This window comes from Cynocephalus volans, chromosome 3, assembly GCF_027409185.1.
Source record: "Cynocephalus volans isolate mCynVol1 chromosome 3, mCynVol1.pri, whole genome shotgun sequence".
Lineage (NCBI taxonomy): Eukaryota > Metazoa > Chordata > Mammalia > Dermoptera > Cynocephalidae > Cynocephalus > Cynocephalus volans.
Window position 1 is genome coordinate 16891487 of NC_084462.1, and position 13473 is coordinate 16904959.

The 13473-nt window shown below is 52.8% G+C and overlaps 1 protein-coding gene across 2 annotated transcripts in view; it reads right to left on the reverse strand.

Moving 5' to 3' along the window:
- Positions 1-13473, reverse strand: part of MAD1L1 (mitotic arrest deficient 1 like 1) — a 461087-nt gene that overhangs the window by 75606 nt on the left and 372008 nt on the right. For both annotated transcript variants that reach the window (XM_063089903.1, XM_063089902.1), the window contains one exon: positions 10568-10758. In XM_063089903.1, coding sequence (XP_062945973.1) covers positions 10568-10758 — 191 coding nt within the window. The remainder of the gene's footprint in view (positions 1-10567; positions 10759-13473) is intronic.

The following is a 13473-nucleotide window of genomic DNA, read 5'->3' on the forward strand; positions in this document are numbered from 1 at the left end:
GCAGAGTAGGGGCTCAGTGAGAAGAGCCGAAGGCTGAGCCAGAGAGAAGGGCAGCACAAGGCGGGAAGGGGTACACCAAGGGCTCGCACATCACGCCTGTATCTTGGGCACTTGGCCAGTACAACCATGGGTGAGCCTGATGTGAAAGAGGGCATGGGCCTGAGTTTCTGTCCCTCCAAGGTGGACGACCCTAGCTGGAGCCTGCTCCACCCATCCCAGCCACTGCCCCACATGCGGTGCTGGGTAAGTGTTTGCCAACAACAGGGATTTGCTGAGGGCTGAAGAGGCAGTAGAGGGAGTAGGACCTGAGGTCTGAAGGGACACTGGGGTGAGCTTCCCCAGTCTTAGGCCCTTCCTGTCCCCAGGCCAGCATCTCCCTGACGTCATCTGAGGTATGGAGCCCAGCAAAGAGCCCCACCCAGGCAGGCAAAGAATCCAGAAGATGGTACCAGGAAATGTTTCTCTCACATGATTCTGCCCCATCTGCCCTAGTGAGAAGACTTTGGGGCTGTCAGTGGCCATGTGGGCAATGCCCAGCTCCTGTGCACAGTGGGAGGATGTAGGGAGAATCCATGTAGTTGCTTTGCACACACCACAGGGTCTTCACAGCTGTTGAAATGCCCACGCACGCTGTGGGGGCTCCTTTTTGACCCCACGCTGTCCCATCTCACTTACCCTCCCTGCTCCTCTGGATTCTGATTTCTCAGAAGCAAGCACCACATGGAAAGCCCCGGTGAGACCAGAGGCCAACTGTGCGAGTGTGTGTGTACGCATGTGCCTGTGTCAGTGTGTGTATGCAGCATGTGTGTGTGTGAGTGTACAAGTGTGAGAGAATGCGCGAGTGTGAGCATGCATATATGTGCACACATGAGCATAAGAGTGTCCACATGTGTGTGTGCCTGTGCATCTGTATGGGAGTGTGAACATGTGAGGCCAGCATGAGGCCCAGGGCAGGGAGAGGCTAAGCCACTCCACACTTCTTGTTGTTTTTTTTTTTTGTGACCGGTAAGGGGATCATAACCCTTGGCTTGGTGTCGCCCGCACAGCACTCAGCCAGTGAGTGCACCGGCCATCCTTATATAGGATCCTAACCCGTGGCCTCGGCGCTACCAGCACCGCTGCGCTCCCAGTGCTGCACTCTCCCGAGTGAGCCACGGGGCTGGCCCCACACTTCTTGTTGATGAGCCATGAAAGCTTCTGTGAAGCAGGCACTGACCTGCAGTCCTTGTGGCTCCCTCACTCTCACCAAACATGGACCTCAAGCCTCCTAGGTGCTGACTGCAGCCATCACATAGTGATCACGGTCTACTCAAGGCCAAGTGGCACACAGACAACATCCAACATGTCCAGGTTGTGCCAGGTACTTTCATACACACTGGCCAAATGCATCGTCACAATGACCCACAGGCAGATGACACTGTCCCCAGGCTCACAGAGGTGAAGCCACGTGTCCAGGTCCTGTGGCTGGTAGAGGCAGGGTGACCTTCACACCAAAGTGGCTCTGGCCACAAGCCCAGCATCTAGCCCCCCGCCCAATAGGGTCGATCTTGCAACAAGGCCTCTGAATGTCACCTCCATTTAGCAAACACCTGCCCAAGGCCATCGGCTCTGGGCCCTGTGTTGGACACTGAGAAAGCCAAGGGGACAGGCCGCAGGCCAATGAGCCCAGGAGGGATGAGCCCTCTGCAGGAATGCGCACTGCCCAGAACCATCCAAAGCAAAACATGGGCTTGAGGCCACTCTGGGCTGGTCTCTGGGCCTTTCCCTCACCCTCCCAGGGAGCTAGCTAGCAGCCCTCACTGTCTGCCCCAGACCCCAGGCAAGGCCCAAACAAGACCCGCTTCTGCCCAGGTGCTCCAGAGTGGCCCAACCATAAGCAGGGAATCTCGTCAGGGCCAGGTCTGGGAAGGTTTGGCTCAGAGGAGGTGGGGTGGTCCTGCGAACTTTCCCCACAAGTGGAAAAGCCACTGTGTTGTCTTGTCTATTCCCTGTGAAGGCCCTGTGAGGGGTGCCCCATGAAGAAAATGGGCTCAAGGGCTGCCCTGTGGCTCACTTGGGAGAGTATAGTGCTGATAACACCAAAGCAACGGGTCCAGATCCCTATATAGGGATGACCAGTTAGCTCACTTATGAGAGCATGGTGCTGACAACACCAAGTCAAGGGTTAAGATCCCCTTACCGGTCATCTTTTTTAAAAATAAAAAGAAAGAAAGAAAATGGGCTCAGCAGACACAGTGACCCAAGTTCACAAAGCTGGTCAATTCGAGCTGCCTTTGTTTTCTATTGCTACTGTGACAGTTAGCAGAGACTTAGTGGCTTAAGCAGCACAGTGTGTTGCCTCACAGTTCTACAGGCCAGAAGTCCAGCACAGTCTCTCTGGGCTAAAGTTACGGTGCGGGCCAGGCTGTGTGCCCCCTGCAGGTCTGGGGAGGACCTGCTGCCTGCTCTTACAGCTGCTGGCCAAATTCCTGCGGGAACTGGTGCAAGCCTCTGCATTCCTCCATCTTCAGATCCAACCGTGCAGGTCGAGTCCTCCCTCACTGACTCTCCCGCCCTGCTTCTTCGTCTCCTTTCTCCCCACTGGGCAGAGGTCTAGACCCTGAGGAGACCCCAGAGCCTGGAGCTGGTGGTGGGCCTGCTCCTCCTGGGAACTCTTCATGGGCGTAACCCACAGCTGAACTCTGGCCTCCAGTCCGGCTGTGCCCTGCAGGCCTCCCACCTGCGCAGGCCAACCTGCCAGGGCTGCGGGAGGCAGGGAGTTGGGGCTGAAAAGGGGGTGCTGTTTTCCTCTCAAGACACACAGCACCAGGGCCTTCCTTGACCCCCTCTTCATGGCATGGACCACCTGACTCATCTCCTAGGAGAGGAGCTTGTATCCCTGGGCTTGAACCACTCAATCTGATTCTGCCAACTTCTATTAGAGGGCCAGGCCCCATGCTAGCCACCGCAGGGAGGAGGAGGGAGACGCGAGGAGGGAAGCACCAGAAATCGAGGCTCCTGTGCTGTTTATCAGCTCATTGTCTCTTGGACAACCTGAGAAGTGGGATCACAAGCCCCATTTTTCTTGAGGAAACTGAGGCCCAAGGTAATCTGCCCCAGGCCAACATGCAACCATATGTGAGACTACCTGATGCCCACATTCTCCTTTTCCCTCACAGACACGCACAGCCTTCCCTGTCCAGGTGTTTCACAGCCAATGCATCATGAGAATGGATGTCCATGGCCGTATATCTGGCAGGACTTGGATAGGCGCAAGCCATAGGCTCTGTATACCCCTTCCCATCTGAGCCACAACCCCCTACCTGGGATCATTGCATTGCCAGGCCAGGTGGCCCAGGCTCAGTGGGTACAGCGAGTCCAAGGAGGAGGGAAGGCAGGGTGTACGGAGGTGCTACACCACACTGGGGCAAGGATGAAGCATGTCGGGGTTTTCCTGCTTCCTGCGGAGGCCGTGTCTTAGTTGGATCTAGAGGCGCAAAATGGAAGACAGGGCATTCTAGGTGAAGGAGCAGCATGGGTCAGAGGTGGGCAGGCAAGCCATGGACTGTGGGCCAAATTCTGTAAGAAGCCTGTTTTTGTGTGGCCTATGAACTAAGAATGATTTTACATTTTTAAACTGTTGAAAAAAATTTAAAACTGTTTACAGCAGTTTTATTCATAATTGCCAATGGAAACCAAAATGACCTCCTTAGGTGAATGGATAAACTGTGGTATACCCACATAATGGAATATTACTCACTGCTAAGAAGAAATGAGCTATCAAGCCATGAAAAGACATGGAGGAACCTTAAATGCACTTTGATAAGTGAAAGAAGACAGTCTGAAAAGGCTACATATGGTATGATTCCATCCACATGATGTTCTGGAAGAGGCAGATCAATGGAGACAATAGAAGGTCAGTGGTTGCCAGGGTCACGCCGGGGCTGATGAGGGATGAAGAGGTGGAGCACAGGGGATTTTTAGGGCAGTGAAAATACTCTATAACTATAATGGTGGATACGTGACATTATACATTTGTCCAAATCCATACAACACCAAGAGGAAACCCTAATGCAGATTATGGGCTTCATGGTTAATAATAACACAGCACTGGTTCATTAATTTTAACAAGTGTGCCACCCCCAGACAAGAAACTGTATATGTGTGTGTGTAAGGGGAGCAGTACATGGAAACTCTCTATACTTCTGCTCAATTATTGTTTAAACCTAAAACTGTTCTAAAAATAGTTATTAATTTCAAAAAGGAAAAGAAAAATAATAGTTTGTGATATGTTGAAATTACATGAAATTTAAACTTCAGTGCTATAAAGTTTTACTGAAACACGGTCACTCTGCTGTTATGTACTGTCCATGGCAGTGGTGCTGAGTTCTGACAGAAACTATGGCCCACAAGACCTGAGATTTCCTGTCTGGCCCTTTGCAGAGGACATCTGCAGGCCCTTGGTGTAAACAACATGGAAGGAGCTGACTGTGGCCACTGTGTCTGACTGGGCTTGAGGCACATGCAGGGGAAGACAGAAAGATAGGTCCACCAACGCAGGGTCTTGGGTGCCAGGTCGGTGGGTCTGGCTGCTGCTCTGAGGTATTGGGGTCTGGAAGTCTGGGAGCAGAGCTCCAAGTAGAGCCTCCAGATAATCCCATGCACACTGGGCTTCAGCAGACAGACCATCGCTTTCTCCAAGAGGTGGGCTTAGGGAAAGAAAGGCAACAGAACTCAATGCAGACAGCCTTTCCATAACCTGTTCTACAGATACAGACATTCAGAAGAACCAGGATCTCCAGGGCTGGGGATACACAGGACATGCCCACCCAGTAGTGCCCACCATGAGTGCCAAGCATGGGCTGTGCTGCTAGGGCCCTGGTACAGGGTTTCAGCCACACCACCTAGCTCCTCTTCCTGTGTGCACACCTCCCTGCTCTCAGCAGCTCTGGAACTATGTGTGCAGGTGTGTTAGGAGAAGCCAGTAACCTCCTCACTCACACTTCTGGCTCCGTGTGTGAGCTATGGGGCTCCATCAGCTTTCCGGAAAAGCAAGACAGCTGGAGTTCTAACTAATACAGACAGTGCCACAACTGTATCAAAGTTGGGCATGGTACTGAAGAAGTGCCTGCCCATGGACACTAGCCCTCAGTGTGGGATGGGGCAGGGAGCAGACCTGAGCCCTCAAAAAGGCTCAAGGAGGGGGTCAGCTTTGGTAATTTCTGCTCAAGTCCCACTAATGTGCTCTCACAGCAGCAGAGCCACAGAAACGGATGACTGCGGCCATACTGCAAGCTGCCCTCATGCCAGTCAGACCTTTCACGCGGGGCACTGCGTCTAGAAAACACTTGGCGGTATTAAAGCTTCATTGCCCCTGCTACTGAGAAGGAACATGGAGAGGTTCCACAACCTGCCCAAAGCCTCCCGCTGGTAGGTGGTGGAGCCCCTTAGCCACTGTGCCCTGCTCACTCTGCTGCCCCGGAAACCATGGGGAGAGACCCTCAGCTGGGTTCAGACAGCTGGGAAGGTGGGAGGCTGTGCTACTCCACAGGAACAAATCTGTGGCTGTCACCACTTACTGAGGACTCACCCCAAGCCACGTGCTGGCCCAGCCATGCCATACATATTTACAGATTTACATATATATATATCTTTTCCCCTCTTCCACACAACAAACTCCTTAAGTAGATATTACTACAGTTCTGTTGTACAGATTTGGAAACTCAGGATCCTCAGTGAAGTCACATATTGTTAGTGGCTACCTGGATTCGTGCCTGGTTTGTCTGACTCCAGAATCTGTCTTTGTCTTTGTGCCTCTGATCCTGAATCCATCCTGCAGGCTCCTAGTTACACTGGGCCACGGGGAAGGTCCCAGGCAGGGAGAGAAGAGGAGCCCAGCAGAATCAACTACTTCTCACAGGCACCAGTTTAGTTTTGTTCCAAATTGTATTTGCTGTGTGACCTTGGCCTAGTTATTCTACTTCTCATTCTTACAATAGGAAGCTTTCCTTCCCTGTGTCTTCAGAAGGGGAGGACATGGGAGGGAAAAGTCCTTGAGAAGCACAGGGAGGGAGTGCAGCACGGACAGAGATGAGGAGCTTGAAGTGAGCCCTTGTGTGGATGGAGCCCACCTGAGCAACTCAACAGGCTTCCCTCCCTCCAGGGCCAGGGCAGGGCAAAGCCTTTCCAAGGAAACTCTAAAGATTTTGGGATCTATTTCTCCTCTTGGGAGGGAGTGGAGCAGGAAGGCAGCCAGGCTCCTGCTGGGATAAGCTGGAGCTGAGATTTCTTGCCTTTCCCCCACATGGCAGCCCCTGGGGCAGGCAGTTCTCTCCACCCACGAAGTAACAAAAGGCTTGGCCCAGGCTGGGCTGGGAAGCCCATGTTTTCTCCTTGAGCAGAGCAATGTAGGACTGAGCTACAAACCCTCAATTATCCCAGCACACATCTGCAGAACCTGCTCAACTGGAAACAGGGCTCAGCTATTTCTAACTCTGCCTTCAGCCTCCTTTCTGCCTGAAAAATCATTTTTGGGAAAATAAAATAAACAGAAACGGCCAGGAGCTGTGGCTTGGTGCAATCATTCCCAATCCACATGAATCTCTGTGTGCCAGCCCCCAGGCAGACGTCTCCCTGACTTCTGCTGGTCTCTGTGTTCCTGCCGTTCCTCCCGGTAGACGGCCAGCTCACATCGAGACCCTTCCATACAGCCCCACGAACGCTCCCTGGAGAAGCACTCTGGCCTCAGAAGTCAAATGTACCCCCAGAGGGCATCTAGACCACACTCATTACAGATGGGGAAACTGAGTCCCACAGGAGCACAGAGACCTGGCTAAGGCTGTACACCGGGGTCAGGGGCTGCCAGGGATGAGACAACTTCAGGGTTCTCACTTCTCTCTCAGTTCTTGGTACTGCCCCAGGCTCTTCTGGACAATGCTAAGGCCAGGGCCACTGCCACCTAGAAGCCAGAGACTGTCTACAAGTGAAGGTGTCAGCATGAGGCCCTGGCCCCAAAGGTCCCAAAGATGGGTCTGCCACCTGTCTGTTCATCACTTATTTTTCTCTTCTGCTCTCCCCCCGAATCAGTCTGCCCATCCATCTGTCCAGCAGATCTTCAAAGTGCCCTCTCCATGGGCCAGGCCTTGAGCTGGCAGATGAGGGGCCACCATGAAAGGCACTGGACAGTTCCTCCTATCCCTGAGCTTAGTGTATGGGGGGATGTGATGTGGACAAAGAAAATAGATGGGATAGGTGGCAGTTCTGATCTCCTGGTTAGAGATTTCTTGTCAGAAGGCTTGACAACCCCAAAACTATCTTCCCAGTACCCAAGTGGGAGGTTTCTCCAGGAAGCTGATGGCCCCACCAAAGGGGTGAAGCTCCAAGGAGGATCAAAAAAGAATCAGCCCACAGAGGGGAGACAGGCACAACAGAGGCCTTGAAGGAATGCACAAATGCGGCTGTCCAGGAGGTCTGCAGCGACCGCGACACTTTAGGCCACTCCTGGAGGCCTCGTGCTTTCTGTCTGTGGAGGCACAAAGAAGAGGCCACAGGTGGGGAAGGCCAGGAGCTCAGCAAGGCACAGACACGGGTCTCCTCACCATGTGTCCTGCTGGGCTCCACACTGAGGGACAGCCCAACCCAGTTGGCTCCCTGAAGGAGAGGTTCAGGCAACTGGAGAGTATCCCAGAGGCATGAGAGCAGGAGTGAACATGGGGAGAGCTATTGTGCGGCTTTGCAGGAGCAGCAGGTAGACCCTGGTGTCAGCAGAGGCTGCACCATCACAGCTCAGGAAGAGGTAGGGGCATGTATGTGGGCTGGGGCTGGACCAGCAGACACGAACCTCCCCAGGTTCCACCTCATGAGTATCATCTTCTACTACCCCCTGAGGAGGAGCCTATAATTATTTCCACTTGACAGATGAGGAAACTGAGACTCAGAGAAGTTAGGTGACATGCTGCTCAGCGTCAGCCCCTTGTTAAAGTGCTCTCCAGTCAGCGTGGGATTGTACACATAGCCTTGTCAACTGCACAGGATGCAGTAAGGTGAAGAGGGCTTGGGGCCATCCAGGGAGGAAGAATGGCATAAGCGGGGAGGTGCGGCATGCAGCTAGGGCACTAAACAGAGGTGGGCTGGGCAGGACAGAGCCCAGGTACTAGGAGAAGGAGGTGGCAGAGGGGCAGGCTGAGGCCAGATGAGCAGGCCGTGAAAGGAAGCTCTGGAGAAAAATGGAGCAAAAAGCATTTCAAGAACCAGGAGCTGAGCAGTGGGGAAGCAGTGGCCTCTTGGTTCCCTCACTGAGCTATTCATAAATCTCACTGTTGTCTGCAGGGCAGTGAGGCGGAGGTCCCACCACTGTCCCTCGAGGCTACCTCAGCCTCACTGCAGGGAGACAGCTGCCCCTGAATCAAAACGTCTACAAGGAGCAGTTTCCAAATCAGTGGGCTGGCTGAGGGGACACGGGACTACTGGTGCCCCTGCTCCACTGAGACCAGTCCCCAAACCCAGCCTCCTGCCTGAGGTCACGTCGACACAGCCCCTCACCAGGCCACCACATGTCATGGTGACAAGCCCCTCACCAGGCCATTTCCTGTCAGGGCAACACGTGGCCCTCACCAGACCACTACCCATCACGGCCACACAGCCTCTCACTGGCCACCTCTAATCAGGGTGACACAGCCCATCACCAGGTCACCTCCCACCATGGTGACACAGCCTCTCTCATCAGGGGCCACCTCGCCACAAGTGACCTCTCATCAGGGTGACACAGCCCCTTATCAGCTACCTCTCGCCATGGTGACACCTGATTTATAAGTGAATGGTTTTCTTCTTTTGCATTTTCTGTATTTTCAACAATCTATAAATACAAAATACTTTGAAATGTTTTCCCATGGTTTCACTGGAGGTAGTTTTCATAAGATCAATCACTTCAGCTAAAGAATATGCAAGAATCCAGTGAAAACTATGCCTCTTAATTTATAAATGTTGATATGACAGGTGATGTTAAATAGTGACTGTTCCTAAGTACACCTTTATTTACCTAATCTTTTTTTAAAAACATGGAATTTCTACAATGTATTAAATTAAACATCTATCAAAGATCCTGAATTATTCAAAAGTATACAGAATTATACAAAAGTGAAGTACATTTCTGATAGCTTATTTACTTAAAGACTTTGAGAGTTTGAATATTTTATTTACTTATTCAAAGGATTGAGAGTTTCAGGAAGTGTAAAAATGGGTGAACGTGATCTGAGAAGCCTGAGAGAGTCTAGAAGGGATGCGGTGAAGCTGCAGAGGACACAGCACCACGCCCAAGATGCCCCTGAGGTCGTGCGTGAGGGGACACACGGGAAGCGTGGAGAGTGAGCTGCCAGGCTGAGTAAGATTGAACAAGAGAGGTAATGATTCGTTTACTATTAAATTCTGCTCGAAATGGGTAAGCCACACTGGGTATGGCTTTTTATACAAACGAAAGTTGGTTCTTTGTTTCTATAAAGATGTGCCATGACAGGCAGGCTGCACGTGGTGAGATGGCTCGTTCCACACCCTGGCTGTCCTAACTGGGGCCAGTTTCTCCTGAACTAACTCCACAGTCACTGCCCTGTCAACCCCTCCTGAGGCAGCTGGGCACCACACTGGGACCATATGCCATACTGGGACCATGATACCATCTTCATGAAAAGGAGATTGGATCGCCAGGGCCTTCGTCATCCCAGATTTCCATGCTTGATGTCCATGTGGGGCCACCTCTACTGTTACAGTCAACATGGTAACACCCCTACTTCTGCTACTAGAACCTACTCACCCCCAAGACTCTTCATCCCCATGACTGTCCTTGCCCAGAAACCTGGAGGCCTCCATGGTCACATCGCATGCACAGTTCCACCCAGTTATGCAGCTCCTGGGTCAGCGACAGGAGCCCCTCCTTGGGGAGCCCCAATCCCTACCCCATCACAGGCCAGCACTGTGCATGGAGCACACACAGGCAAAGCAGTTCATACCTCGGCATAATCCCCTTTGCTTGCAGACACAGGCCCTGGCTGCCTGGGGACACCAGCCCTGGCTTCTCTAGCAAACTTTTAAAAGTGCACACTCAGTCTGCTCACTGACTAGCACAGAGGTACTGCTTGCTCTCCTTTCCTCCTGTCTATCACACTTCACAATGACTGCACAGTCTGGCAGCTTGGAGGGTGCCCTGTCCACCCTGGCTCCACACAGACTTTCACACAATCACTTTGGCCCTCCACAGGTGCTGACTGTGGACAAACTAACTCATGCACTGATGCCCTCAGCCCTCACAGGGATGGAGCCCACATAGTGATGTGCAGAGGGCACATGTGAAGAAAGGAGTCAACAGGGAGCAGCCCAGCACCTTCCTTACCCAGGAGGTCCAGGGCGGAAGAGTCACATGAAGGTGGCCCAGGGTCAGGAAACCTTGTGGACCAGCACTTCTCCCTCCCGTCCTGGCTGTCACACCTTCGTGACATGAGCCTCCTCCAGCCGAAATGTGTTCATTGACCAAGGGCTAATTGTTTGATTTCCTTCCAATTAGGAGAGCAGGGCCATGGCCAAGTCAGCAAAGGCCTACCTTGAAGATGAGACAGTCGGTCTTGTGCTCAGCATACAGGGAGGTCAGCCGGTACTGGTTCTCCGTGGTGATGTCTATCTGGTAGCCTGTCAGCGTGTAGCACACTTTGCGGAACTCCTGGATTTTGGTCTGGAAGACCTCCTTCAGCCTCTGGTTCTTCAGCTCAGCGCTTTCCACCTGCTTCCTCAGCTCTGTGAGGGAGGGAAGCAGGGAGACGGGTGAGCTCTCCACCAGCCTGGAGACCCAGGGACAGCTCCAGGTCTATAAGACCACAGAAGGAGCAGGACACAGAAGGCAGCAGGTGGTAAGAACAAGACAGAGTCCAATTGCTGGTTGTCACTGCCCTGGGGACAGATGAGGGCCAGCGTGCCACAGTAGCAAGCCTTGATGTGTGTGCTTAAAGAAATCTGAATGAAAAGGAAAAGCTGATAAACAGTCTGACCTTCTGGAGGTAATAATTATAAAGTTATTATATTAAAAATTGTAACTCTGAAAGCAAATAGTAATTCAGCAAGCCAGATGTTGAAACCAGATACCTACCCGGCTCTCAGCTCCAGATTCTATGTCTAGGTGGGTTTCTTTCGAAAGGACCAGCTCTTGGCTGGTAGAATGGAAATGGGCAATATCTAAAACCACCTCAAGTCACTGTTAGCAAGCAATAGGGGTTGGTTATGAGTTGGGGGTTGAACTCGCCAGCAGATTCCAGGGAAGAATGTTCTGGAGGAAGAAGCATGGGAATTCCCAGGCTGCAGCCCGAGTCCCTGCTGGGAGTCAAACACCTGCCCCATACAAGTCCAGCACAGCACTTGGCACGGGGCAAGTACCAAGAAACAGGGATGTGAGGAGGAAGCCATCTGGAGATTTGGGTTCATATTACCCTGGGGGGATTTCCACCTGCTGGCCACTACAAGTGAAGTGAAGAGGTGAAGAGGGCTCCCTCGGCAGGGGTGTTTGGGTGGGTTCCCCGGCTGAGCTGAAAGAAGACAGTCAGGCTTGCCTGGGCTACCTCCAACCCCCATGGGGCTCTAAGTGGACCATGAGAGGCAACTCCCCCCCACTGTCCCAGCCGCTCCCACATGCTATGGTTACTGCTGCTTGGGGAAAAGCCATCTGCGCAAAGACATCAGGAGGATACACAATTATCATAAATCTTTCACTCAAGGTGCCTTCTAGTAATTAAACCTCGATTTATCCCCCCATTAATTATTGAGACTGGCTCCACTTAAGTGTGCTTGTAGCCCTCCGCTAAGCTGGATGCTTGTGGGTGGTCCTGTCAGCAGTTAATGATGGGATCGCCCCAGGTGAGGATGGGAGCCCAGTTGACCAAGAGGACTATGGAAAAACTCCAGGCCCTGGAGTTTGTCAGAAAAGGTTTGAGTCCTGCCCTACTGTGCCAGCTGTGTGGGCTGGGGCCAGCCACCAGCCTCCTTCCACTGTAACAGAGACAAGAGTCCCTTTTCCTCAGGCTGAACCAAGGGCCACTGTGGGCATCCATATCCAGGCACAGGGACAGCCAGCTCCCTGGCTGGGCCGAGAGAGGGCAGGTTACAGTCGGCCATGGCCAGGTGGTCAGGGATGGACAGAGGATTCTCTTCTGAGGATCCAGTCCCTGAAATGGGAAAGGCTGGCCCTGAAGACTACGGGGTTCCATCAGACTGGGACCAGCGTGGGGTCCCTCCAGAGCCCACTATGGGAGAAGTGGGAGAGAAAAGGTGCCAGTCCAAGCACCTGTTGGCTAGTTCACGGAAGCAGAGAGAGGAGGGGACCGCCGAGAGAGTGGAATGAGCTCATGCACCACGGCCCTCTGAGACTCGGGGCAGTTTAAGGTGGGCTGAAGCAGTCAGGCTCGCTTCCTGGAGGAGGTGAGCAGGGATGGGAAGAGAGACCCAAGTGGAAAACAGAGCCTGGGAGAGTGGCAAACAAAATGGAGACCCCCATCCTGGCTCTGCCACCTCCCCACCTACAGCCCTGAACCCAGCCCCACACCCTGTCTCCTGGGGTCTTTGTCTGAAATAGGGACACTGGAATGTAGCTGCCTTCAGATGCTGTCACAAGGATTCGGCTGGATCATGCGTTGGAGGCAGGCCATCCATTTACAGCGTGAGGCTGTGGGCATCATGCCATGTCCCAGCACAAGCTCCTGTCACCGTCATATCACTGTGATGCAGGTATGAACACGTTCCCCATCTCACAAACAGGGAAGCCAAGGCTCAAAGAGATCAACCACTTAGCCACAAGGGAGGGCAAGAGTGGGGCTGTTGACAACCTTACTGCCTCTACGAGTTCTGGACATGTGGCCCGGCCAGGCCCATACAAAATCCAGCAGAAAGGCCACATGCGACATCCGTCTACCTGTGGGATGTCAACATCTGCCCTGCCTGGCCACTTGCCCTGGCCTGGCCTGTTCCTCCATTCATCACAGGTGCAGATGGCCCTGGTGGACACTGTTATTCCACAGCGGAGAGCCTCTCCATCAGGACGCAGGCTCAGGCTCTTGATTAATGGAGTAATCAGACTATGGAATCAAAAGGTTAATTGGCAGCTCTGACCTCAATATTCTTCCTGGTGTCTCTCAACCAATCCTCCCTAAGATGGAGCCGTCAGCAGAAGGAAAAATTCACTGACCACACTTCAGAGGTGATATTTTATCCCATCAGACACCACATTGCCTTTAATATATCTCAGGTGTCCAATGGGAAAAATTAAATTTTGGTAATAAATGCTGCCTGACCTTGGAGATGGAAATAGCCCCCTTTCCCCATAGACATCAAAGCTGCCTTCTGTGTACTTCACAGACCTCTGGAAGCAGACAGGGCTCAGGTTTGCACAGTGGGCCAGTATGGAGTCCCAGGGCAAGGAAGGTGAACGAGGGGTGTCTCCTCTCTCAGGGGCAAGGCTGCCACCTG